The following is a 27,005-nucleotide window of genomic DNA, read 5'->3' on the forward strand; positions in this document are numbered from 1 at the left end:
CACATGGGGCACTTAAGTTGTCTTTAACACTGTGTAAGCAGTCAGTTGTGTCACAGAGTTCAGCAGCAGTTGACAGGATGAATTATGGGGCTTTCTACTTTGATGCTGGCTCAACAAAAGGTGCAGTCAGTACACAGGGACTTCTGTCAGGAAGAAATTCTGGTGGTGGTGTAAATTGTGAGACTAGAGAAGAAGGGGTCATCTTGGGGTCATGGATCTTCCACTGCTATGTTGACTGTAGCACAATGGACATTTATTTGGTCAATAATATGTCCAGAATTATTCCTTAATGAGCTTGTGTCACTGCTAATTCAAGTTAGACCAGGACTATTCTTCCTGACAGAGCTGCCTCAGCTCAGCCACAATGTTGGGATGTTTGGTGTGAGCACTGGTCTCTTGAGGCTTTTATCTCTTCTGGGTAAAAGTCTGGGCTCCGACTGGGCCACTCCAAAAGGCTTTTCTGCGGTTGATTTGCTTCAGTGTCTTTGTCCTGCAGCATCGCCCAGCTTCTCCTGAGCTTCAGCAGGCAGACAGCCCCTCCAGCAGTATCCTGTAAGGGACATTGATAAACTTGGGAATTCATTTTCCCTTCAGTGATATTGAGCTGCTCAGGCCCAGAGGGAGCGAAGCAGCCAGCCACCACATAGTGCTACATGTTGTTCCCAAACAATGCATTCAACGTTTCATTACTCCATAAAACCCTTTTCCCGGTAGTGTTGTGGTGGTGTTCTTTGGCAAACTGTGGCAATGAGACACAAACAGAAGGTGTTTCCATATGTGTATAAAGTAGGAGTTTTCAAACTAAAACAAGGTCAGTGCTGGTTCCAAAGGTTGTTGAGGCTTGAAAACTCTGCGGTGGTGGAGTAAAATCAGGGTTAAATGTGCCCGAAGTGATGCACTTTACAACTAAAATGTATTAGATTACGTCCGCACAAGAACCTTTTGATGAAGACAATCTTTGTTCACATGAGCAGAATGTCTTCCCTGCATGTTAGTTGTAAAAAAAAAAAAAAAATATATATATATATATATATATATATATACTGTATATTAACGAGTAATAACAAAGACAGTTGCAGTGTTAAAATGCAACAAAGACAAAATGAGGTGGTGCTCTCACCACTTGTTAATAAATCCCATAAGACTGTGGGCGTTTTGTTTTTCTAAACATTTTTTTTTAGTGTTAATCAGAGTCTGAAGCGTTTCCAAAAGTCTCTGTTTCAGTACTTACAGTAATACCCCATAATAGTATGGACAGAAGGCAGAAATGTAGCATACACATTGAATTTTAAAGGACAAACTTAACATTTTTTGGTGCGAATGTAGCCAAAAGGTCATGTTAATATATATTTTGGAGAACTCTTCCATGGTGTCCTGCCATGGGCACCATGCTCCATGATTTGCATAGGGTAGATCCATGAACCAGCTCCAAGGATTCTTAAAGCCTTTCGCTGTTACATGTTTAATCTGTAGCCTCTATGTTGTGATTTGACTTGCAGAATAACTGTACACTTCATTTATGAATATCATACCCCCTGCTTCTCCTTTCAGCTGCTTCCCGCTAGCATCTGTAATCTGCCACTCCACTCTGAGCAGGTATTTGCTAATATATGCTAAAGCAAATGTTTGGTTATGCGGCATATTTATACATCTGTAATTATCAGGTTTATAGAAATCCCAATATGGCAGCACACTTAACTCTAAAAAGGCAGTGTGTAATTATTAGAAAATTATTAGTAATGGGAAATACCTTGATGGAATGAGGCTTGAAAAAGTCTGGCGGTAAACCCCTGTCAACAAAAACATCTGAACTATCTTGCACCACATCTATCATGCAAACATAATCCCTTGGTGTAATTTAGCTGATATTTGCAGTACTGTTGCCAGCACATCATGAGCCTATGTGATGTGAAGGAAAGAAAGGCACATTGATAGGAAAGCAGATAAATGGAGATTTCTTGATGACTAGTGTACAATATTAAAAGAGGACTGTGTGCCCTGTGGGTTTTGTAAGAAATATTCCTCTAATGCCAGTGCTATCTAACAGAACTGGAATCTCAATTATATCCAAAGCCAACGCAGGCTGCACTCGGCATGAGGAGGGGAGATAAAGATATTGGGAGATGGAGGGAGGCCGGGCGATGAAAAGTAGGTGAAATATAGAGAGGCAGAGGAATAAAGGGGGCTGGATGGAAGAAAAAAAGAGACAAGGCCTAGAGTCACAGAAGTTGAGTTAAGATTCAAAACATCTACACACTGCATAGAGGACCCACTTTTCCTGATCACAGCTGAGCTCATTGCCTTTAGTGTCATCGCTGTCTGACTGAGAGAAGCAGAGGCAGGGCTGCGAGTGGCACACAATCATCTCCCTGCCTCCTTAAATTTGTAAAACCTTGTTCAAGAGTTAATTTCTGTTTTATCTCTTTGTTTGTCTCTCTCCAACATTTCTGTCTCCCTGTTTTACTATTGTGTTGACTTTGGAGTTACCATGGCTTCCATTCACAGCTCTGTCAGACTGTGTAAACTGTATGTTACAAGTTTATAATACAATGTTTACTTAACCTGTGATGCTAAGGGGAAAAAAAGTCAGCAAACAATTACTCACATCCCCAACTCTTAACCCCAAAGGAAGAGGTCTGGGTCAGCTTGTGGGGTTGAATAGATATAATAGAGTAAAAGTGTATCTGAACCACAAAGCTGCCTAAAAGCCTTGATGTTCTTTCTATTTATATATCTTATTTCTTTCATGTACTTCCTCTCATCCTCTCATCCTCTCTCCCCACTACTCTCTTCTCATCTCATCTCCTCTCCTCTCCTCTGCACACTTGTTTATCCGTCTGCTTTGCCTTAGATTGGTTAAGCTGTCCGTGGCAGAGTAGCAACAAGGTTGTTTGTGATGTCGCTATGGTTGGAAGGAAGACAGCGAGAGGCTTGATAGATCCATTAATGTTCCTTTGGTCTTTCATTTCAAGGCTGCGCAAACAGTCTAATGTGTGTGTGTGTGTATGTGTGTGTGTCTCTAGAAAATGTACAAGCAACTGTGTGTGAGCATGTATCTTGAGAGCACTTAATCTGCAATTTTAAACCATCTATTGAGATGGTCGCAGACTTGCAGGCACATGAAAGGGAGAACACGTGTAATTTCCAAATAACATGTGGCCTGTGTATAAGTAGATCGACATGAGAGGCCAAGAGAAAACCAAAATCTATTCGTTATCTCTGCACAAGGTGACAAGGATGTTGGTAAAGCGGTGTATCTGTCGCGTGTTTCTGAATGAGAGAAGAAGCAGCAGAGCTATTGGTGCTAAAGTTTCTATAGAGAAGGTATGAGGTAGACAAATTGCACTGACATAATGAAAACATGTCTCAAACACGCTCCAAAGCTGCAGGTTCAAAATTACTCTTGTTCTAAGAAATCCCATCACAAACAATGCTGTTTCGTTTAGCCCTGACGTTACCCTGCAATACCTTTGTCCCTCTGTTCCAATGTGGCCGTAAACATCAATAACCTACCTCTAAAACACCTCAGTATCTGTCAAGTGGACAATGGCTCCCTCTTTTTCACAACAGGTCACGGTCTCAAGTGACATCCATATTCAAAGCCAAAGCTGTGGCTCTTCCCACACAGCTCTACTCCACTGACATTTAAAGTGTTTTCATGCCTGTTGTTTACTAAAGTGAGACTGTCCAACTGTTAAAAAAAAAAAAAAAAACAATCCCATAGGACAGTTGTGCAAGCTCATTGCTCATAACCCATTGTTATGTTTTCTTTGTTGTCACTGAGACACTGTCTTTTTTCAGCAAATACTCTCAAATGAATGTATGCATGTTGAGGACAGTAATAGGGACCTCACAATGGGAGCCAAGGAAGTCCACAAATTCATTTTATAAGTTTAACCCTGTGTTTATTATTGTAACCATTACAACAAGCACCCTGAAACCTTAACAAAATAAAACTTTTAACCCAAACCATGGACTGTTTACCCAAAACCATCCAAGCTAAAATCTAACATTGACCATAGCATTGTTTAAGTTCAGTTTAGGTGGTTTAAGTTGGAGAAAGAGTGGAAGTAAAGAGGAAGAAATTACTGGATGTAAGTACGATAATAAATTTACCACAGTCTGAGCCGAGGTTAAATTTATTCGACTCTGACCTCTCCTGTCTTCCTCTACCTCCCAGTTAATCTCATCCATGCAATAACTTCTCCATTCTCTGGTTCACAATCGAGCTTTTTCCCAATCAATTCTCTTTATCACTCATCTCACAGGCACCCACCACCACCCAGATCCACTTGCCACTTGATGACTCAGGACTGTGCTGGGGCAGGCTCAGACAGCCTCCAGCAGAGCGCTGTGACAGGATCTGTCTCACACTCGGTTGGATTCATGGTTGGCAAAGTCTCTTTCAGTTTCAGAAGTAAATGCATCACATGAACATATTGTGGATTTAGCTATTGTTGGTGCAGGTTACAGTGCGCAGCAGAAAGACACATCAGGTGCGCTGCTTCTCACCTTCCAGTTGTCGAGAGATCATTAGTGCTTGAAATTGGCTACACACTCCGTAGTACAGGATGTTAGTACTTTTGATTTTTTCCTCACGTGTGGAACATTATTACTTGTGCTTCCACTTTCTGATGAATGTTGGCACAGACTGTTTAGTCTGATCATGTGTGAGACTTGAATTCCTCCTTTGTTGACCCAAACAAGTCTGGAAAGCGTAAACATCCTGCTACCTGAGTTACATTTTAGAAAAGAGCACAGGACAGCAGCTGGGCTCTTGCCTCCAAAACCTCCAACAGGACTTGATGTCCACATAATTAGTGCTAATGTTTTTTCCTCAGATTTGAAATTTAGATGATTTTCTGTGCAGCCAGATTAACATGCATGAGGACCAACGCCTGGTACAGGTGAAGTGGTCAGGGAGGAAGATGGGCTCTTCAGCAGATTTTCCTTTTGAAGAGGAGTGTTTTTATCTCATGTAAAAGTAAAGCTGCAGCTGAGATTGGATTAGTTGGCTACTTTCATTGCAAATAGTTTTCCAAGCACTCAGTACTAATAATTTACAACATGATGCAAGTACTGGGTGGGGAATATCCCGTTGTACTGAATTTTTGATGCAATCTGTACAAAAGTTTCAATAGCACACTAAACACTTTTCTCATTCATCAAATGTATGAGAAAATTGCATTAATTCCTGCACATACACACACACACGCTTTTGTGTTTCTTTAGAGCAACCAAAGCCTTAAGAGCTGAGCTGGTGCAGCCTCTTGGCAACAGTTTATTCTGACCTCGGCTAATTTCAGCTGTCCTTTTTTGTGTGTGGTTTTGTTTGTTCTACTAGGTTGTCTATGAAGCATTTAGAGCCATGCTGCATGTGATCATTTCTATGAACAAATCCTGACACAGTGCCAATGTGTGAGGATACACCAGAATACTTCAAAGAATTCACTCATAAATGGCACATCTAAAAACATACACAGAGGCGGACGAAGGAGTCAAGAGGAAAGGTAACAGCTCAATAGTGAATAGGCAGCTGTGCAGAGTGTAACACATGAATATGCTCTGTGGAATCCATCCGTCTACCTGCCTCTTATTTTCTCCAATTGTATTGATTTAATCAAGTTCTTAGCAACAACTCCACTTCGATATGCATGTGTGTGCATGTGTGTGTGCATGTGTGTGTGTGTGTGTGTGTGTGTGTGTGTGTGTGTGTGTGTGTGTGTGTGTGTGTGTGTTTGTCCTCCAAACACTTTACATGTGTGGAGTGAGCGAAAAGGCATTTCATTAAGTGTAAAAGCCTGACTTTATAATGATCAATGGCTCTGCTCATCGGTCACCTGGAGTGGCCTAACTGACCACAACATCAAGACGGATGAAGGGACCAGAATGGAGAAAGAAAGGAGTGGCGGAGATGGAGTGGAAATAGAGAGGAAGGAGGTGGTTTGTGCTGATGAAAGTATGGGTGAGAGGAAAGAAAGAGACAGATGAGGAATAATGCATCACGATGACCTCACAACCTCTTCCTATATACACTGTTGTAACTCAAAAGAGTTTCAACGGTCATTTCACTTCTGTTCTCTTAAAAGGATTAAACACATACCTGTGGATTATACACGTGGACTGTGTAACTGCACTCTAGATAATTTTATGCACTACAGTACACTTATAGCGATCTAGGGTTAATGAAAAACGTCTTAACAAGGTGCCTTTCATGGCGGTTTTTAGCAAATGTTTTAAATTATGCTGATTAAATTCATGTAATTTTCTGAAAAAGCTAATTTTGCATTTCTTTGTGCTCATGGCGGGTGGGAGACCATTGTGCGTATACCACCCAGTATTCAAAGTTTCATTTAAAGGACCATTCGAGTAGTTTCAAATGTTTGAATCAATTTCTCTAACTACAAATTGAGTGTACTTACAATTAGTGCTGACCATTTACCACTGCATATGATTAGCTTTTTGACAGAGACTCTGTCTACAAGGCAGCGAGTGAGTGCCACATGAATATAAGTATCCCCAATTTGTTCGACAGCGACAGTAGAGAGGTTTTAAGAAATTAGAGAAAGAGAAATGAGGACGGTCACAAAGTGGACAGTCATGAAGCTATCACGGTCACACAATCTGTCCACAAACACTCATATAAACACCACACAAAATACCTCCGTGGTGGTTCATGCCACAGGGGGTGTCTGTCTCCAGGACCATATTTTGCCACAATGACACACAGACTCACTCAAACACACAAAATAAAAACAATACCATCCTACTATCACAGCTGGTCATAATGGTGCTGATGATCAGGCATCTGCCCCATGGCTTCAAGTGCTGCCATTCAGACCACAGTCACGTTAACAAGTGCTGAGATCTGAAGCTCATTTAGCAAACAAGTTTATTCTCTGTGTTTTGTTCTGTGAAAACACCAGAAAATAAAACACAAGCACATTTACTCAAGGAGGCTCCTCTACATGGTGGAATTTTGAGACACTTGTACTTGCATTTCTATTTTCTGCCTGGCTACTTGTACTATACTGCACTTTTTTACTTCAGAAGATTTGTTTAACATTGAGCGTAAAGGTGTAAAGATTTTACGTACAAAACATTAAAAATATGTTGCAAGATTTATCTACCATTTCCAGCTGTGCAACAAGTGCCAAGTTCTGTACTGGTGCTCATGTACGTACAGCGAAACTCCATAGAGACCCTCTAAAATCAAGGGGTAAGGACTGGAACAACCCAGTGATTGGAAATACAGTTGGGATGAGGTGGGTGGGGGTTGGGGAAGAGTACGCCCACCTATGGAAACACCCACACATTGCTTTGTCATATCCTTGTCCAGGTTTCTGATCACTTTCTGCTGTTTGCGCAGTTGAATCCTCAACTCAAATTGTGACATCCGTAGTCAGTAATGATGGTTTATTTTGCTGGAATGAAGTGAAAGTCTGTTCATGTCAAGTAGATAGAGATAATTAGAGACCTGTACCAAGTTTCTTTTGTTTAATGTACACACAATAATGAAAATGTGATCTACATTTAGTACACCAGTGTGGATTAAAACACACAAGTATGAAATAGACAGGATTCCGTTGATTGCATTATGAAAACCAACTTGCACAGATGTGAAAATAGCTCCAGACAGGTAATCCATCAAGGAGAACATTTCATCTCCTTTATTTTTGCCCAACTTATGTTATCATTTCATGGAAATGCAAATTAACCCGACTTTCTGATGGCACGCAGTATCAGAGTGTGACCTCGGAGTAATTGAATAACGTGAAAGGTGTCGGTGTCTGTATGAAAGCCTCCACGTGGAGAATCCCTCCTTTTATCTGCCCGCTGCATTGATAAAAAGGACTCCCAGTGGGGAAGATTTCAGATTATGTGAAAACAGCAGCGAGTATGCAGGTGGGCATCCACAGAAAATTGAGAAAATTGCCCCCCCCCCCTACATTGTACCACTGCCAGCGTCCCTATCCAACCTCCTAAAGTCACAGCAAGGCCAATTAACCTTCCTCATTACCACTGCAATAGGCCTTCCGCTCCAGAGGACAGAAGGAGATGGGAAACAGGATGGGGGAGTGGCTGAGAGGTGTGGGTGTGTGGGGAGAGGGGTATTGATGGTTGGCAGTGCAGTAGAGGAAAGGAATAAATCAGCGGAATGAAAAATAAGAAAACGCAATTTGTCACACCATTGTCGACTTCCGTTCGCCCTTAACTCCCGTTGCATGAGGAACATGGATTCACGAGGCGAACCTTGCGTGTCAGCCCAGCTGCTGCATCTATTTAAACGAGACACAGCTTCATGAAGTGAGACCGCGTATCCTTTCAATATGCAGCTCTGCAACCACTGTGCATGTCTGGATGAAGGAAGGTAGACGCTGGCGGGACAAGGCAGGGGGAGAGGGAGAGAGTGCAGTGCAGGCTGATCTGAGGGAGGGAAACAGACTAAACCGATTTTTGAAGATAACTCTGAGGATGCATGAGAGAGATTGAACGAGTGGAGGAGGTCTATAGTCTTAATGGATCGCTGGGATCCATGCAGTGACTGTAAAAGACAAACCATGTTGACAGGAAAAGCCATTGACTCATTATTCAGTTTGTCTGCAGGGAAAAGAAAGAAAGCCTCTCAGTCACTGCATGTGTTAGATATTTCAGCTGATACCAGAACCTTTGGAAGAGAGGAGCAAAAATTCATTAGAAATACTTGTCTCTTGTGATAGTAAGGGCTTCAGATAGAATATAAACTACACAAGTATGAGCTTTTAATCAAATATTATTTAGTAGCATGTCTTCATAAATGATCCCTAAATATCCTACTTCAAATATGAGTAAGAGAAAGATACTGATCCATCTATATTTGGGTTCCAATAGCCTTCCTCAAACAGATGGAAGTTCAAAATAAATGCACACATTAAGGTTGGCCACTTATCAGTTAAGACTTTCTTATGGAAGATCCATCCACACTAATTCTGGCTGCGTTTAAGCTTAAAAACTCCAGGTTGGGGTGTAGTCTGGATGGGTGAAAACATATGGTTGCTCCCTGACTGGGAATTATTTGCCTTAAAGCAACATAATAATCATAATAATAATAATAACTTTAATTTATAAAGCTGAAGGGCTGATTTAAAAGTGTCCAGTGTTGGGGCGAGGCAGATGTCAGGAGGGAGAGAGTTACAAAGAGTGGGGGCGGCCACACGGACACAACATGGACAATGAAAGTGTTACTGACCTTATTGTCTTTGTTAGCAGCTAGTGTCAAGTTCAATTCTGCATCCTAACACTGCAACTATGTTTTTATTGTTTCTTAAGTATGTTTTGCAACTAATTTGCCTCCATGTTTACACCAGAACACGCATGCCCAGTGTATGTAAATGTTCGTGAGTGTTGCAAGAAGATACATTTGTTTTCATTCTCAAGGTGGTAAGAAGAAGAACAAAGTTAGTTCTGGCCAGGACATTTCATACTGCACAAAAAACTTAAGTGCAGAACTCCTGTGAAGTCCTAGGGACCTCCCATTGCATGTACTTTCCCACATTTACCATGCCCACTTCAAATTTCTGACCAGTCACACAATTATTGTCGGACACCATACGAGGAAAAAAAGTTCTGCTCAGATGAGGTGTCAAGAACAAGCTGCAAGAACTCCCAAACCAGGGCGTTCTTTTCTCACAGCCCTGGGAGAGACAACAAATTTCTCTGTTCTTGTGGAGTATGTATAGGCCTTTAGTCTGGACAGAGATCATTTCTGATACGGAGCTAAAAAGCTTGTCTCAGTAGAGATTGTTTTTGTTTGGAAGTGCAATGATAGAATATAAAACTTAGGAGTGTAGACATATAGTTTTAATCTGTCTCTGAGTTGAGTTCTGCAATTATATAACTCATTAATCTGGATCAGATAGTCTATTGTAACAATTTCTGCATATGCATCTCCATTGAGTGGCGGGCACAAATGCTGCAGGATATCATTCAACTATAATGAAAATGATTTCAGTAAACAAGAGGTATGACAGCATCACTGCAATGAGAAACTGATTTGTCACTAACATTGTGTTATGGGTTGCAAATGTTGTGCTGTTTATCTTTGTCTCTTCAACACGTCTCTACTCGGAGGAATAAACATTATGCTAAATCTTGCTGAAGGATATAAGATGTACAAACAATGTATGTCAGAACATCTGTGTTGCTGAATTTCTCACCATCTGGTTTGTTTAACAATTGTCAAAAGGTTGAGGATTGGGACTTTTCAAAGTTAAAAACTTTCCAGATCTTTCTCCAGATGGCATTTGAGGGCAGAAGATACAGTATGCAGGGAAAAGGACAAACGGAGAGAGATTTGTGAGGGATCATCACTTTTTGGCCTCGGAGTGTTTGCCTGATCAATGAACTCAGCAACAGAGTCAGTTGTCTGTCTGCAAACTGCTGCATTTTGTGGAAGGTGAACTGTTCAGCTCTTATTCTCAGTGATCGAGAAATGTGTGTGTGTGCGTGTGTGTGTGCTTCCACACTCTCATTTCAATCTGTCTGGCAACTGTATCAGGCTTAGAATAGCTGTTACCCAAGGGTGCTTCCACCTCTGCCTGTTTACCTCTTTTTCATTCAATAACCCAATCTGATACAAGACGTCAGGTCAACCAATACTGACTAATTGCAATGAGTGAAGGGGGGCGGAAAATGCCATCAGCAAGCCAAATGAGTTTTAATTACAGCCTATAACCAGATATAGCAGATCTGTCAATCTCCAACTCACTCCGCAACTGGGACAGAGGAGGGTGGGTGGGTGGGTGGGGTGAGGTGAAAGGAAGAATGGCACAGACCTGACGGGAGAAGAAAGAGAGAGGAAGGACGGCAAGAAGAGGGTATGGAAGAAGAGAGAGAGGTTGTAGTAAATTAGAAAAGTGGGGGGCAAAGAAAGAGGGAACACACCGGGGAAGCATTGTTTGAACCATCAGGATGAGTTGTTTATCACACTGAGTGAAACTCTGCTGCCCTCTAAAGGTTAGCACTCGCAAAATATGGGCAGTGCGCACTGTGTGTGGCAATGCACATGTGGAATGTGTGTGTGGGTGTGTGTGTGTGTGTATATGTAAGTGTGTGTCCTGATTGGTCATAAAAGCGTGAAGCCCTTTGAAGACGCACCAAGGGATTGGATGGTCTGTGGGTGCAGGGTCGGGTTACCGGGGGGTGGAGGAGGAGGAGAAGAGGAGAATGGTGATGATGTGAGGTGAGAAGCATGAAGGAGGGCCAGCAACAGCGACCAGGAAGAATGGATTAACACACTTGGATGAACCCTCCCCTCACACACTGTCGCACATGTACACACGAAAGGTAAAGGTAAATGGCCTGCAGGTAAAGCCAGCCTTTTAGTATCAAGTGAACCCCCCCCCCCCCCCCCACAGTCCCCCACTCATCAGCGCTTATGCCTGCGAATCCCGATGTGAATTGACCACACAATGACATTTGGAGAAACTGTGCGACAGTCCTCATTATAAAAAAACGACTCAAGCTGAAAAAGTGGGATGCATCGATTTCCTTGAAATGTCAGGATGGATGTTACAATAAAATGCCACACCCCCTAAAAAGTTGCAGGGGTCACATCCTTCAAAGTGAGCTGAGGCCCTAAAAAAAATTGTACAAAAGTTCACTGATATTCTTAGAGACGTGAATGACTCCTTTCTATTAATACCACAGCAGATGTGTACAACTGATTGGGAAGGCAGGCTGTGTAGTTGCCTGTTAAAGGCTTTAAAAATCACTTCTCTCAATTTGTCTCTTAATATGAGGGATGGAGTGAAGTGGGATGTGAGTAAAAAATATTTTACTAAGGTTGGAACAGTTTTGGTTATTAAATGTGTGATTTCAGTTTTAGCTGCAGAATGCAGTCGAAAAGTCAAAATAATCCCCTTTCATAACCACTTTTCCTCGACCTCAATGGAAAATGTCATGAGGTCAAGGAAAGATGTGAGGGAGAATTCATAAGGACTTAGGACAGGAGGACAATCGCAATCCGGAGAGCATCCAACAGCACTTGCACTAAGCTATTTTGTATAACTATTTATAACAATGTGGTGATAAATCCTTCCATCAAAACAAGGCGTTCAAAGGTTGAAACTAGATAACATGAAAAAAGAATATGAAAAGAGCAAGTTGAGTCATTGAGATAATTAGAATAAGGAACATAGCAAGCGATCATAATAAATTACACTCAAAATTAAGTATTTCCTGGCATAGAAGCGTTTGACATTTACATAGAATTATTATTTTTTATTGCTTTACACAATGGGAGGGGATTTAATGATGAAACATTTACAGCATGTATAGGCTATTAAATTTAGTTACAATGATTGATATTGTTAACTAAAAATCAAACATACTTGCTCTTCTGACCCTAATGATTTGAAAAAGAGGAAATCCTTAAGGACTTGGTCTTCAGTCGATTAAAGAAAGATTTTCATAAGAGTCAAATTGTCCTCTGCTGTTTCTGCATTATGTAAAACTACATACACATGGTGCATGTCTCGTTGCCTTTAATGAAACAAGGTCCAGTGTTATATGCTAAAGAAGATAAGATAGGAAGCATTGAAGCTCCTCTTGTTATCATTAAGACAATTTGTCCACAGCCCTTAATACCTCTGGGTCATTTCACTCAGTTAGGATCCTTCCTATGCAAAAAAAGAGTATTTTCTACTGCAGCCAGAGTTTTTTTTTTTACTGGTTTCAAGTGGGCAACGCTCTTTTGGAAAAGGTGTTTTCTTGTACTTTTGTGCACCAATAAGAGCAAAGTGATGAGTCAAGAATCTGGAAACAGTTGGTGGGTTGTCTGGTCACTGTCAATCAATCCTGGCCAAACCACCCACACAGCCTTGATAAAGTAGATTATCTGAGGGTTTGACAGTTATATGTTTAATGAACAATAAAAATGATCTTATTCCGAACATGTCCTTATTTGATCCTTGTGACAGTTGAGGTTCCTGTCACTATGCCTCCAATTGATCATGTGCCCTGGCTACTTGGCCAATGGGATGTCCCTTTGGATGACTGGCAAGCGCGCATGACTCTTACCCGGGAGGTGTGGGTTCAATCCCTGCCCGGGCCCTCTTCACCTTGCCACATTCTGGCGTTGTTGGCAGGATCCATGTAGCACTAGGGGTGGGTCCATGGATTCCTAATGTGTGGCAGCCTGTGCGGAAGCACGAGGTAGTGCTTGTGAAAAGTGGGGGAGAGATGTGACAGTGGTGGTCCTGTCACTACAGTATGCCTCCAATTGATCATGGCTACTTGGCCAATGGGATGTCCCTTTGGGTGACTGGCAAGCGCACATGACTCTTACCCGGGAAGTGTAGGTTCAATCCGCCCGGGCCCTCTTCACCTTGCCACATCCTGAATACTAAAAAGACGAGGATATTTGAACCTTTAAGTAACACATCCAGGGTGTTTTTTCATATGACTAATGACCTACTGCTCAGTCCAGCCCCAGTTATCCTTTTTTTTTGTCACTTTTTATAAGAGAAAACCGTGTTTGACAAAAATATTAAGCATGACATTGTATTTTCCCATAGTTTAAAACATTTCTGGAGAGGAGCTTTAATAAGAAACGATTAAGCTATTCCTCAGTATTTGGAAAAGGTCACTGTATGCTGGCTGGGAAAACACTTTAATGGTTTCCGAGAGACACAGCTGACACTGAAGGTTTAGTAAAATTAATTACATTTTTCCCTTTTGTAATCTTTGTGCTATGTTGCCTTCTGCCTCTGAGAGTAGCACTGGTGAACTCAATGCAGCTTGGTATGTTTGTAATCTACATGTTTCCCACAGTAGCACCGGCTTGTTTGTGTCCTGTGGCAATGTTTAGACTCCATATAGTATCATTTAATATAATCAAGTTCTTCAATAAAGTGAATCTGGAGCATGACGTCTGGGTGAAAGATGATACACAGTGTTTGGATTAATTCTTGGATCTGCTTGATTGATTTTGAATCTATTGAAACAGCTTCCACTCAAAACTTGTGTCAGTAATTGTTTGTCTTATCAATTGTTGATGGCAAAATGGTGCTATATTTAGATGCTGCTCATTGGTTTTCACTGTTTACTACATCCACAGATGAAGAAAGAAGACTTTTATATCTCAGACTTTATCAGAATGAATTAGAACATGAATGCACCATGGCCGCCACTCTCTGACTTTTCTGGCCTCTGTGATCTGTAAAAAATGGATTAGTATCATTTGTAAGGCAATTTCCTCTGAATGAAGGACATGAAATGAATACACCATCACCACGCACACACGCATTTCTCATCTCATAAGAAAAAATTGAAAGGACTGTCTGAATTACTGGATTATTTTTAGATGAGGCATGAATTCCCACAGCAGACAGTTTCTAATCAATTGTAATTAGGTCTTCTGCTGCTTTTTTGGAAAATATTGGCTCTAAGACGTGTCAGACAACAGAGCAGTACAATATTGAACTTGGCTGTGAATCCATTATCAACATGTGCCGGGCTGGAAATGTGACAAAACTGCGATCTGATTAGATACAAATGACGACTGGTCTAAGTACACACTGCGCCCTTGTGGAAACAGTCTGTGATCAGAATACTTGATGTTCAGAAGTATCAAACACACACCAACGTGGTACAGCGGTATTTCGGGTAATTACATGTTCAGATACAACTCATTTGAACATCCATTTTCAAATTAACTCCATTTAACACATGAAAAGTGGACTTGATTAGCACTTTCCCGTCAGCACCTTTAAAACAATAACAAGTCTTTTCATCAGATGCTGTAGCTACTGTAGGTTTCGCAGCAGGAATTGACTCATCCGCCAAAAAAAAAAGAAAAAAACTCCACTAAGGAGGTTTGTATCATTTCATTTAGCAGGACCCAAGGTGTCCATAAATCAGATTTCAGTGCTGTTAACTGTTTGCCATGTGAGCAATTTTTCTTCCTGGTCCTATGGGACATAACTTCAGAGAGGCCATTACTTTTGCTGTACAACATAATATATTTCATGAAAGAGTTTATAATTAAAAACTACTGCACTTTTAATCCAAACTGCTTCGTGGTCACAACCATCCGTCATATTCCCGGGCAAAGGTGACTCAAAACAAGCCCTGGCTGCCAGCGGCATGCAGGTGTGGAGTAGGTCGCGACTGTTTCTATGGCAACCCACACCACAGTGTTCATCCCCCCGCCATTGTTAGACAGCATGACAGTAGTGTTGCTCTTTCCCGTGTTCTCCACGCACATCAGTGCACACAGAGGTATGGGTCTCTTATTGTCTCCAATATCTCCAGAGACACTCACACTGTCTCTCAAGGGCATCCCTTAAACAACTGTCCTTTTTATGCTTCTTTATCCCCCCACCCCCACCCCCTCCCTCAGTCGCTCTCTCTCTATTCTTCACAACTGAACCATCAATCTAGCCATTTACTTTAACTTTATTTCTCACTCCATTAGTTTCTAGGACACAGAGCGGCACAGGCAGAGAAAAAAAGGGGGGGCAGGGAGGGTGGGGGAGGGATGGAGAGAGAGAGAGTGTGAAAAAAAATGAAAAGAAAGTTTGGCTCCTTGGAGAGATAAAATGTAATTTCACAGTCAACTTGCTGTGATATATTATTTCACAACAATGGGGTGTGGGCTGATATGAGCCCTGCTTGGCACCTGTACAGAGCAGTTAGGACATCAGTGATGGCTCCCTAGAGAAGTTGACCGTGTGTGTGCGTGTGTGTGTGTGCGCGCATGTGTGTGTGTGAAGGCAAAATGATCAAAGATATACCTGAATGGACCAGAGTCAGCACAGCACAGCCAGAAAATAATCAATTTTTATTTAGCGTTTTAATATGAAATAATATTTCCAGTCTGTGGTTTCATGCCTTTATATATTAACCTTTAGTGGGAGTAAGCAATGTAACAGCAGGTACACATAAACCCACTCCAGGAAAAGAAAAAAAACAAAAAAACATTCTCCCATTCTTACACATGTTTGCAGTGAGACAGTTCAGCTAGATGAAAGAACCTAAACATCATTTATTCCAGTAGCTGCACTCTCTCATTGCTCCTGCCTCACCATTACACACACTGTTATCCAAGAACATGGGAGAGGCATTGATAGATGCCTCACGCTTCATTAGCCACAGTCTCTCAGCCTGGGAAACACTTGCACAATATCAAACACTTTCTGCTAGAAACCCAATGAGGCAAACAGCCTAACCTATGCACGACATACAGCAGACGGCCTGAGACACGTCATGTGAGAAAATGGTCTAATTTCCACTGAAAAACAATATCATCTGGTGTCCATTCGAGGCTTCTGGAGCTGGTTTTAATTAAATATTAAAGACAAACAAAATAAAATTCACCAGTCATTAGTGATAGCAAGTGCAAACTCATCCGCAGGCCCAAAAGAAGACATATTTAAGAGTGTCTCGTCTCTTTATCACAGTTTGCTGTTCTTCTGAAACTGGGACACCAGCCCCAGCACCTGCTCCGACGCCACGACGACCTTGTTCTGCAGGTACAGCGCGCTGTTTTTAGAGGTCTCGTTCAGGAAGTAGCGATAGTTCACCATGATGCCACAGGAGTTGGTCACGCCCCTGGGGCTGGTGTCGGCGTCCCAGTTGAGTCTCCACATGGTGGCGCCGTTCTGCAGGTGGAAGTTGGCCACCGGGTTGAGGGCGTAACCTCGCCTCTTCTCCCCGTACAGGTACCAGGCACAGAGACGCATCAGGACGGGCTCCAGGACGTGCGTCAGCTGCTCCGAGCGCTGCCACTCGCTGGTGCTGATCAGCTTGCGGAGCGCGTCGACCGGCGGCGGCGCCCCCGAGGGCGAGTCGATGGCCCGCTCCACCTGCCGCCACTCGTGCTCAGAGAGGAGGTCGGAGCCGCGGCTTTCTTTTCTGCACTGGCTGAGGAGCCAGGAGGAGAAGCCTGGGATGGGCGACAGGCTGGAGAACTGGGCCATGTGAGGGAACTCGCTCTGGAAGACATGAAGAGAAAGGGAGGGAAATACTATTATTACTAAAAAGGTTAATTCAGTGGTTCCCAAGTTTTTCTGGCTCGTGACCCCATCACAAATTTCTGGCGACCCCGTCAATCAAGATGCGCCAGCTCAGATACTGCATTTTATTTGAACTCGATTTAAATTTGAGAAAGTGAAAGTAAAGAATACAGTTGTTTAGGATTGTGTGTGGTGTTTTTTAATCTTTAATCTTTTTTATCAATTAATGGACATTTCAGGCAACCCCATTTGAATTCCAGGCGACCCCACATGGGGTCCCGACCCCAAGGTTGAAAAACACTGGGTTGATTACTATATTTAGCTATTATTAGTATAAATTAACACTGACATAAGGATGAGGAACTTCAATGCATCATCAGTGTCTCAGAAGGGTTTTCAGAAAAAGCAAGTGTGAAAATCTGAAGCAACAGGAGGTGAGAGTTTTATTTTTATGCAAACTGATCAGTCTGATCTTGCAGAAAAAGCAGCGGAGCATGAGCTATGACAATGACAGCTCTCAGGTCATGAGCTTTACAGCAAAATTGCAGACCAGCGCAGAGAATGTGCACAGTCATGTTGCCGGAGCCACCAGACAGGACTGTCATTTGCGATTACTGTGCTGACCACTTCGTGTTTGTGCCAGTCACTGAGCAGTTACAGCCTACCAGAACAATTCATTCTGTGTAAAAGACTACAGTGAAGTCTATCAGTAAGTTTTGAACAATGTAAAGTAATTAATTTAAACATAAACATGTTTTATTCTCAAAATATTAAAGGCAAAGTTATTTTCATTAGGAGCCTGATCTGAAAAAAAAAGGAATATACAGTAGTAATCAAAAAGTTTCTCTTTTTTTAATCCGCTGCTTTGAAAGAGTTGCACAGTGGTTTATATGCAGCGTTAGCTCAGTGTAGAATCTCCTCAACCAGCTGGAAGAGAAGAAAACAACAACAACAAAAGAAAACTGAGAAAAGGATGAGGGTGAGAAAATAAGGTTAAAGGGTGTAAAGAAAACAGATGAGAGGCAGCAGAGGTTTCATCCTCATATCCTCATACAAAAGGCACACCTTTTGCAACAGCAGAAATAAGGGAGATGAACACTCAACCCCTGCTTTAAAACAAACACACACACACAGAAAAAACATCTCATTTATGCTCAGGCTGCAGCTCAGGCCTTCAGATGCTCAGACAGGGACAGCATTACAAATCACTTCCATTGCTTCATCATCCTGCCCTGCTGATGGAGATGGATGACCCCCTCTCCCCTTCTCTCCCTCTCACTCCATCCTCCTCCTCCTCCTCCTCTATTCCTTGCACTCTCACCTCACATACCCATCCCAGTTCTCTCACTCTCCTCACCCCCGTGTCTTCGTCTCATCTAGACCACCCACCTACAGTACCCATCTCATGAGTTTTCTGCCACCCCACTCACTACCTTCTCCTTTTGTCAAGACACACACACACACACACACACACACACACACCCACCCCCTCTGCCCGTCTTTGCTCTCTCTCTCCGGCGTCTGGGTTGATAAGTGACGGAGCGATGTGGCAGGCAGGCAGAAGGCAGAAAGAGTGAAAGGCTGCAGATGAAAGTGGAAGTGTCAGACAACCCCCGGAGGAACATGTTATGTTGCTGTCTGTCTGCCTACTTCACTCTGCAACATTGTTTTCCTTTCTTCCTCCTTTTTATTTCACCCTCCCTTCACTTCAAAATCCAGCCCCTCTCTCGCTTTCCACGTCCTGCCAGCTCTCCCCTTGTGCCGTTTCTTCTCACTCATCATGATCTCTTCTTCGTCACTCCAACCTCTGCTTTAAACTACTGGTTGCATGCGTCAAGAGTGGGCAGGATTAACAAAGAACAGAGCGAAGTGGAAATAAGGAAAGAGGCAGTAGGAAAAGGGAAAAGGGAACTCAGAGGTAAGGATAAGTAAAAAAAAAAAAAAAAAAAAAAGGAAAAAAAAGAGGAGCAGTGCCAGAACTGTGCTCCGGGGTCTAATCTACAAAGACAAGCAACACCTCCTCTCCTCACCTTAAATCACAACTGTGACCTTTTCTTTTCCACTCTATCATCTATCCATCACCATAGTGGTCCCTCTGTGGCTACGCAGCTCCTCTCTTCACCTTTATGTAAGGTAAAGCCCTGTCAGACAGCCAGGGCCTCTGCAGAATACAAGTCTTTGTTGTGGTTTTGTGTAGCCTTGAGGGCAGAGAATTGCACTTACGCAGCTGGGGTCAGAGGTTCAATTCTCACTGGGGCCATAATAAAATGCACTCATGGGTACTTTGGATAAAAGTGAGCAGAAAAGGTTTAAATATATATGAGAGCGTGTGTTTGTGCAGCTCAGTGGTACCTAACCTCTGCGCTGTGAAGCGGCTACAAATGAGCCACCGAATCATTTGCAAACAATACAATTATGGTGAGAAGATGTGTTAATAAAATAGAATAGCAAATATAAATGTTTTATACTGAATTTATCTTTGAAAATGTTTTTTTAAGCTTTTCTATGCGTTACCTGCCTGTAAACTTTAAACCCCTCACCCCTGTCTTCTCAGTACGGCTGCTCTGTAGTTACTGCTGTTTATTGTTTGGTGGAAAAGTAGAACACCTCTTTCCTTCATTTATTTATTATTTTAAACAGGAGTACATGTTGACATGCAAAGCTAGTAGACCTCTTGATGAAGACAACAATCCACATTAGCGAGGCTTTTACAACACAGTGCAATAACCTACTTTCCTACCTCTGACACAAACAGCACCTAATGCTGACACAGAAAGCGTACAGCAATATCTGCAGCGCTCAGTGAACATTGCCATTAATGAAAATGCAAATAAATAAAAAGCTTGCGGCAAATCAAAACAGCACTGTTGTATGAAAAACTGAAGTGGAAGCAGCTTAAAGCTCTGAAATCTGATTTTTATGGGGATACACTATAAAAAGCTGCTTCCCATCTGTTGGGTTAGAGTGGCTTTTGATATTCCGTTCATTTAAACAAGTGCGAGCTGGAGTGGCCCAACAAGGGCTCTCGCGCTTATTGACGCGCTTACTGAGAGGAATGGATGAGATTGCATTACTGCCTTTCAGGTGACTACTATTTGTTTATGTGTGTATGCATTCGTGTGCCTATTAGCATGTGTTGAAACAAGTGGGGAGTTTTATGATTCAGAACTTGGACTAAAATAAAATAAAAACTTTTGAAAAGCAATTAAACACTAATTTTGCCTGTCACAGCTCCATTTTTTTTACTGGAATAACACTATTGTCAGCTGAGCCTCACCTGAAGGCTTAAATACAGCTTTTAATTGAATTCAGCATGTGAGTCACACAGAGCGGAACATTTTATTCCAGGGTTGGAGGCAAGCAACATTATTCGATACTACACCATGAAGAAGAAGGTGAGGAGCTCTGTGGGGGGGTGACAGCTATATCAGTGCATGTGCCACCGTGTGCTATGTCAGGATAAGAGGTTATTGTTTAGCTATAATGGGACAGGTAGGTGTGAATACTTCACTGATAAAACTGGGTATTTTATGGTTATTCTTTGTAGATAAGAGGAGTTTACATAACCTTGCCTCCTCTCTTACCTTAAGTGCCACCTCCGCTTCACCCAAGCCAAGCCATTACAGGTCGACTAGAATGGTTTCCAAAAAACTGCACTGTTTTCCACTGCATTTCACATTATGGCTTATAGGCTCTATCCCTGTAGTGTTTTGATTAACACCAAATCATATACTACTTCAGTTTGTTCATTAGTAATTGCTTAAGTGTGAACTGACATGAATCTTAAACAGTAAAATGATCCTGGGACATCAGTACAATCTAAGAGAGTATTTTCCACTGCGGTCGTTGACAATTAATAGACTGAGCACCAGACTAACCACACAATTAGTCGTTGATGGATTTTTAAATGAACGGTAATTTACTCAAAGATTACTTGCATCGCAATGAGAAAACAGTGTCATTTTGTGCACAATTTACTTTGTTAATATAAAGAAAAATGCTTGAAATGGTTTGTTGCATTGACTCACTCATTAGTCATTTTGTGGATCTTTGCATTGAGACTTTTATACATTTGAACTCTGGTTTTATGAGCCAAAGCAATGGTTAAAATACTGAAATCTGTATTGTTCTCACAACGAATATTGTCTCATTGGTATTTCTTTCTGTATTCTTTGTGACCTTTGAAAGCACTAAGTTTGAGAGCTCCCTGAGCCTAAAAAATTGATCTTTGATCGGTTACTTTCTTCCTCACAGTTCTCTGACTAATGTTTTGCTGAAAGGACTTGTACATCCTAAATACCTCCTTCACCCACCTGCAGTTCTCGCACCACCCTCTTGATGAGGTAGTTGCCCAGCTCCACCCCTTGAAGGCCAGCCTGGGTGGAGGAGATGGAATAGAAGATGGCTGCATTTATCTTATTAACGTCCTCCTCGGCGTCAAGAGTGGCGAACTCACGGACGATACTCTGAGAGAAAAACACAAACACAAACTCTCAGTGTTCCTCTCGTAATCGCAGTTGTAGAATATATAGAAAATATTTCAGATGTGTACTATATAACAACACCAGATATTCTTAAATTTCAGTGTTGACAAAAACTCCTTCCCCCTCCAACTGAAACAACAAGAAGAGGCAGTCAGCTCTGTAGAGGTTGCTGCCAGAGGAATAAGCAGTGTAAAGGTCTTGGTATAGTTTTTCTTACAGTTTAAATCCATTTGTCAACTGACAGGAGGAACAAAGTGTTCCCTCCCAGATGTTTTACCATCCTCCAAGTCGTGGTTAAATCAGACAAACCATTACAGCAGCCTGTAGCAGCGTTGTACCTGAATGTTATCGGAAATGTCTTCAGTGAGGGCCACGTGTAGTACAACCAGAGGTTCTCCTGGCATGGCGGCATGGGTGAAGGCATAACAACGGCGGTAAGGCCCCACTCTGCGCTTCAGGTCGGTCCAGTTCCTTACAGGGTGCACTGCCTCGTACCTGACAAAGAGCTAAAAGTTAGTCTTTAAGCCTGCTTTTATGTAGGAAAACAAGACTTCAGTGGTTATGAAAGAGGAAAATGAATAAGGAAGATAAGCACAGTGTGTGGGGGGGATGCATGAATGCTCTTACTGGCTGATCTTCTGCAGGATCTCACAGGGGGACTGCCATGTCATTCTCTCCAGTCGCAGCAGACCCACAGAGAACCACTCAGACAGCAGGCTCTTTAGCGTGCTGTTCAGATCCTGGGTGAGAAAAAAAAAAGTGCAAAGTTCAGAAATAAAATCCACATCAGCTGATAATCAAAAATTCACCACATTCTTTCCTGAGCTGAGAACAGCTCAGCAGGCAGCAGCATTGGAGATAATGAAAACCCTGTCTTGCATATGTATTTTATGAAGCTGTGGGCCCTATAGTATATAATGTATAAGTAGGGCTCTAGGATGCAGATAAATCTTCCATGCAGATGAAAAAGAAAAAGAAGGTCACGGTACACACCGTATATTGCATCATCTATAGAAATTGCGCCTTTTCGTGCCTAAATGAACTCGTGACCTCTTTTATCAAGAGTTCTCCCACACTCCATCTTATTAACTAACAGCAAGCTTGCACAAGTTTATCTGTTGGCTATGATCGATTCCATACCCATATATACGGTCCCTTGGGTGTCTGTATGCTCGTCGACCGTTTTCATATCATGAGTAGTAATTTGTTTGAGCTCACAATGGGTGTTGGGAAGGTACTTCAATAAACAGCTTGCCATTTCAAAGCAGGCCTATCCTCCTGCAAAGGTCAGACTTCATTTAAAGCAAATCTCTCGCAAACACATAAACAAGTGCTGCATAGAGCACACACGTAAACACACTCAAACACATAAATACAGCTTATGTGGGCTGTTCCATAGGCTGGCTTTCTCTTACTTTAATGCCCACTTGTCCGTCATAATAACACCTAATATAAACAACCTCCAGTACAGCCATGGTATAAAAGCCACTGAATGAGAGATTTTCCATTGCTACAATAAAAAATTAAACTAACATAACTCTTCCCCACATGTCCCAATTGTGTTGAACGAGGAAGAAATAATACTACAAAAATACTATTTATTTGAAAACATACATGTTTATATTATTTATAGGTTTGTTTGTTAAACTTCACAAGCTGCAGGAGGTTTAATAATCTATGATGTCTGATAATCCCAGCCCGGCATTTCTGCAGAAATCCCATCACATCAACAATTCGCCAGACTGCAGTTGTTGCCCTGGGTAGCCAATTCTCATCCACACAAAAGGAAGGACAAACTGAGCAGTGCACTCCATTGACCTAGCAGAAGATGAAGTCTTTTGAAATGGATGGGTCCGGCATTTGAAGCCTGAGGTTAGGAAAGAGAGCGAGGAAAGGAGGAAATGGTAAAGAAGAAAATCCTGCACTCCATTAGAGAGAAAATGAAGCCACACTTCTTTTTTTTTACACTGAAGCTGTATCAATGCCATGTGGTGCTGATGTTGTGAGTTGATACAGCCTCTGCTACAAGGACCCTCTCCACCTTGAGCTGCAGTTATTGTGTGATTAAACAGAGTGATAGAGGCAGCAGTGCCTGGAAGGAACAGTGTGTCTGTCCAAGGCCAAATGACCACTGACTGCCAAAGTGTTTGCAGGTCGTCAGACTCAGAGAGTGCCAATACCTTTTCTCCAGTAGGCTGCATGCCACTTGTCAGCCTGGCAGTGTGTCTGCGGGGGAAAAAATAGCTCCACTAATACTTTGTGTAATCCCAAAGAGTGAACTAAAATGACATCCCTGACTTGTCTTTACATCTTTCATTCCTTCAGTTTGACAGGTGAGCAAAAATGAAAGGCTTGGAGGTAGAGGGGGTGAGGAAGAACATGAAAAATCAATTATCCAACCAAGACAGACTAATCTAGCATAGGATTCAAAGTGAAACACTCACAAGAACCACAGAAATTACAGCCTTGCAAATTTCAAACTTTTAGAAATTGTACCTTTACCCCATGTATGATTTAGTGATTCTTTGATTATCTGCCCTTTTTTTTTTTTAATTGTCTATCGTTTCCTCTCCCCTGGTATAGCACATACCATCATACAGGCGCTAAAAGCTTCACATTTACTGTGACCTTTTCTCATCTTTAGTTCAATCAATCCCAGCAATAACAATAAGCAAAGATTGCTATGCACTACGGAAACCAAGGTGGTCAGCACTGAGTACATGCGAGTGCTCTGTAGGCAGCTAAAACCTTCTTTTTTTTAACTACAAAAGCTCTCAGTGAGCCCAGGTTATTGAGATTAAATGCATCAGAGCCACCTCTCAGCAGGAATAAAATAGATATTGAGCAGCAGAAGAGAGGTCCTCTGGCAAAAGCGCAGTCAAGCTGTATAAAAATCATATTAAGCAGTAGCTCTTAACTCTTGATAACGCCAGGTCAAAGGCACATCGTTTTTCAACTCTACTCCAAAGAGACACACAAAGCATAATAACTTATCACAAAGATGTAGAAACCCTTTCTATTTCTCTCATCAATCAACACAGTGCAGTTTTAATTTGACCATCTCAGCTTTTGATGGCACACTTATCGCTATTGTTATCTTGATTAAAGCATCTCTTCCTTACAGGCTCACAAATCAGCAAAGCGCAGTTCATCCTGCGAAAAGTGGACATGATATGGCAACAGTGGCAGAGGTAGTGTGCTTAAGATTAAGCCAACATCAAACAAGTTGTGTTTTTTTTATTCTAATACAAAAATAATTTTCCTTGATAGTGAATTTCTGTAATTTCTGTTCTAACACCAGAGTTATAGCCTGTGAAACAAAAAGCTATTTAACAGCACAAAATCTTATATAACACGAGCAGTCAATTTAATTATACATGCAGTTTCATGTAATCTCAGTGTGAGTCCACTTTAGGGATACAGCAAACAAAAGTACTTCAAGCCACACTGGGTTTAATGGCAGGCATTAAACTTAGAGAAAGCTGCAGTAGTCTACACAATAGGATTTCCGTTTAGATTGCTTAACTATGGTAAAGTGAAATCATCTTTACATTATATCTTCTATTGTGTTTTAGTAGTAGGTTGCACCTGCTAACAATGCAAGTGGACTTAAATTATACTGTAGGCTGGCATGTTATTTAACAAATTGCCCCATATTTGCATAAGATGAGAAGATGTATTCTTATCAAAATAGTATGGTTCTTATTGCTGTGGGGCAAAAAAACAAAAAACAGGCCACAGACACTTGACTGAGGAAATGGTGTTAGATGACGTTCATCTTACATGGAAAGAATTAACATGGCAGGTAGGCTATCTTTCCACCAACTTTGCCATTGTCAAGAATGTGTCATTAACAGGACAAAGAGCATGACAGGCACATATGTGTGTGACGCCAATTTGAAAGTTTTTCCTTTCTTTCTTTTTCACTTTGTCTTCAAAAGGTTCATTCACAATATTCATTACATGCCTGATTTATATTCACCTCTTTAACCTTGTTGCTGCAGCTGCAGCGTGACTCTCCTGCCTCTTCATGTATAGACTGAAACTGTGTCTGGGTTTATTTTAGCACAAGAACTGTCAAGCAGGAGTAGAAGACTTTTTAAGCTCTAATCAGTACTGTAAGTTGATCTGTTTGGCCAAGATGTGCAGAAAATATGAAGGAAATCCTGAAATGGAGCTTAAAATGATCTTATGCCAAACATATCTGCCTAGCCTGTTTGCAAAAACTTCCTGCACTTTGAGGAAATTAAAGAAAATCCACTGTAGTTCCACTTGTTGCCTAAAGTGGTAAACTGGAGTAAAGGTCATTGACACTCACACTGTGATGAAATGTGAACCATGTGATGGGGGGCGAAGCAGGTTTATTTTATGCCTCTGTGTCGGTTCGCTGTTTAAATAGCAACACTCAGCCTACAAGTTAATGTTGTAAAAAAATACACCATCAACGTCTCTAAACGTATATCACTCAGCAGCCATGCCCGGCTATTCAGGCGCCGACTAAACGCGCACTGCTTGACTCATGCGAGCACCCGTAGAAAATGTAAACAAATGCGTTACCTTGACGTGCGGGCTCTCGCTAGCTTTGGATGAGATTATTTCAAGCACATCGGCTCGCAGATCCACCAGAAACTTCACTCCACCATCGGCCCTGCTTATATGATTAAGCAGCTGTTTATAACGGGGAGTCAATGTGTAGCGGAGCCTGTCCTCTACTTGTAAAATGGTCGCCAAGTCCCGCAACTGAGTGTCTAGCAACTTCACAGCTAGCTCTGAAACGCTCTTGTGATCTACGCCGAAGTCTTGTGACAGCTTCGTCAGGAAATCGAGTCTGTCTTCCGTGTCCAGACTTTTGTAGAAGTGCATGAACTCCAAGCTGCTTGAGTCGGGAGGAGGGGGGGATTTCTCTCTCGTCTCGTAGGTAGCTAACGGTGCGACGACCCTCGTCAGTATCTCCTCCATGCCCGTGACACCGACACGACGTGGGGAAGAGTACCAGCGCCAACTGCTGCTGATGTGTGAGGCCTTGAGAACCGCTTTGACGACAGTCCGGTGTCGCCAGCACCTCACACTGCTGCGAAAGCCCCAGATAACAGGGTGGGATATCATCGCCCGGGAGGGAGCTCAGCTGTCTGTTTGGAACCCACGGCCAGTGAACACACGGGACGGATCATTTCCGGGTTTCTTAAAGAGACAGTACGCTGCTACTGCAACAAGTTTGGAGGACTAATAATGGGTGTATTTGGGACTACCCCACATGATAGATTAGGCACGCACTTGAATTAAAAGGGATTGAAATATTTCTGGTATTTAAAGCATTGTGAGGTCCTATTGTGATACCTAAAGGAATAGCCTACAGGCAACAAAATATGGTCTAATGGCTCATTACTTCCATTTAAAGCAGAAGTAAGCGGAACGTTTGTGTTAATATAAGTCTTAAATAGGCTAGTTATAGCCTATCTTCCGACAGCAATCACTTATATAGAGTGTTTGGTCTGAAACACGGGTCTGTCAGTCACTCTGCTCT

General features: G+C 42.0%; 1 protein-coding gene across 1 annotated transcript; it reads right to left on the minus strand.

Moving 5' to 3' along the window:
- Positions 1–15,804: 15,804 nt before the first annotated feature.
- On the minus strand, positions 15,805–26,670 carry mlycd (malonyl-CoA decarboxylase). The gene is given in 8 exon segments (XM_083973774.1): positions 15,805–16,976; positions 21,311–21,463; positions 21,820–21,976; positions 22,109–22,221; positions 26,039–26,591; positions 26,593–26,611; positions 26,614–26,646; positions 26,649–26,670. Coding segments are annotated over 8 exon segments (1,572 nt in total). The 5' UTR covers positions 26,653–26,670; the 3' UTR covers positions 15,805–16,436.
- Positions 26,671–27,005: the final 335 nt, after the last annotated feature.

The sequence above is a fragment of the Trachurus trachurus genome (genome assembly GCF_905171665.1).
Source record: "Trachurus trachurus genome assembly, chromosome: 6".
Lineage (NCBI taxonomy): Eukaryota > Metazoa > Chordata > Actinopteri > Carangiformes > Carangidae > Trachurus > Trachurus trachurus.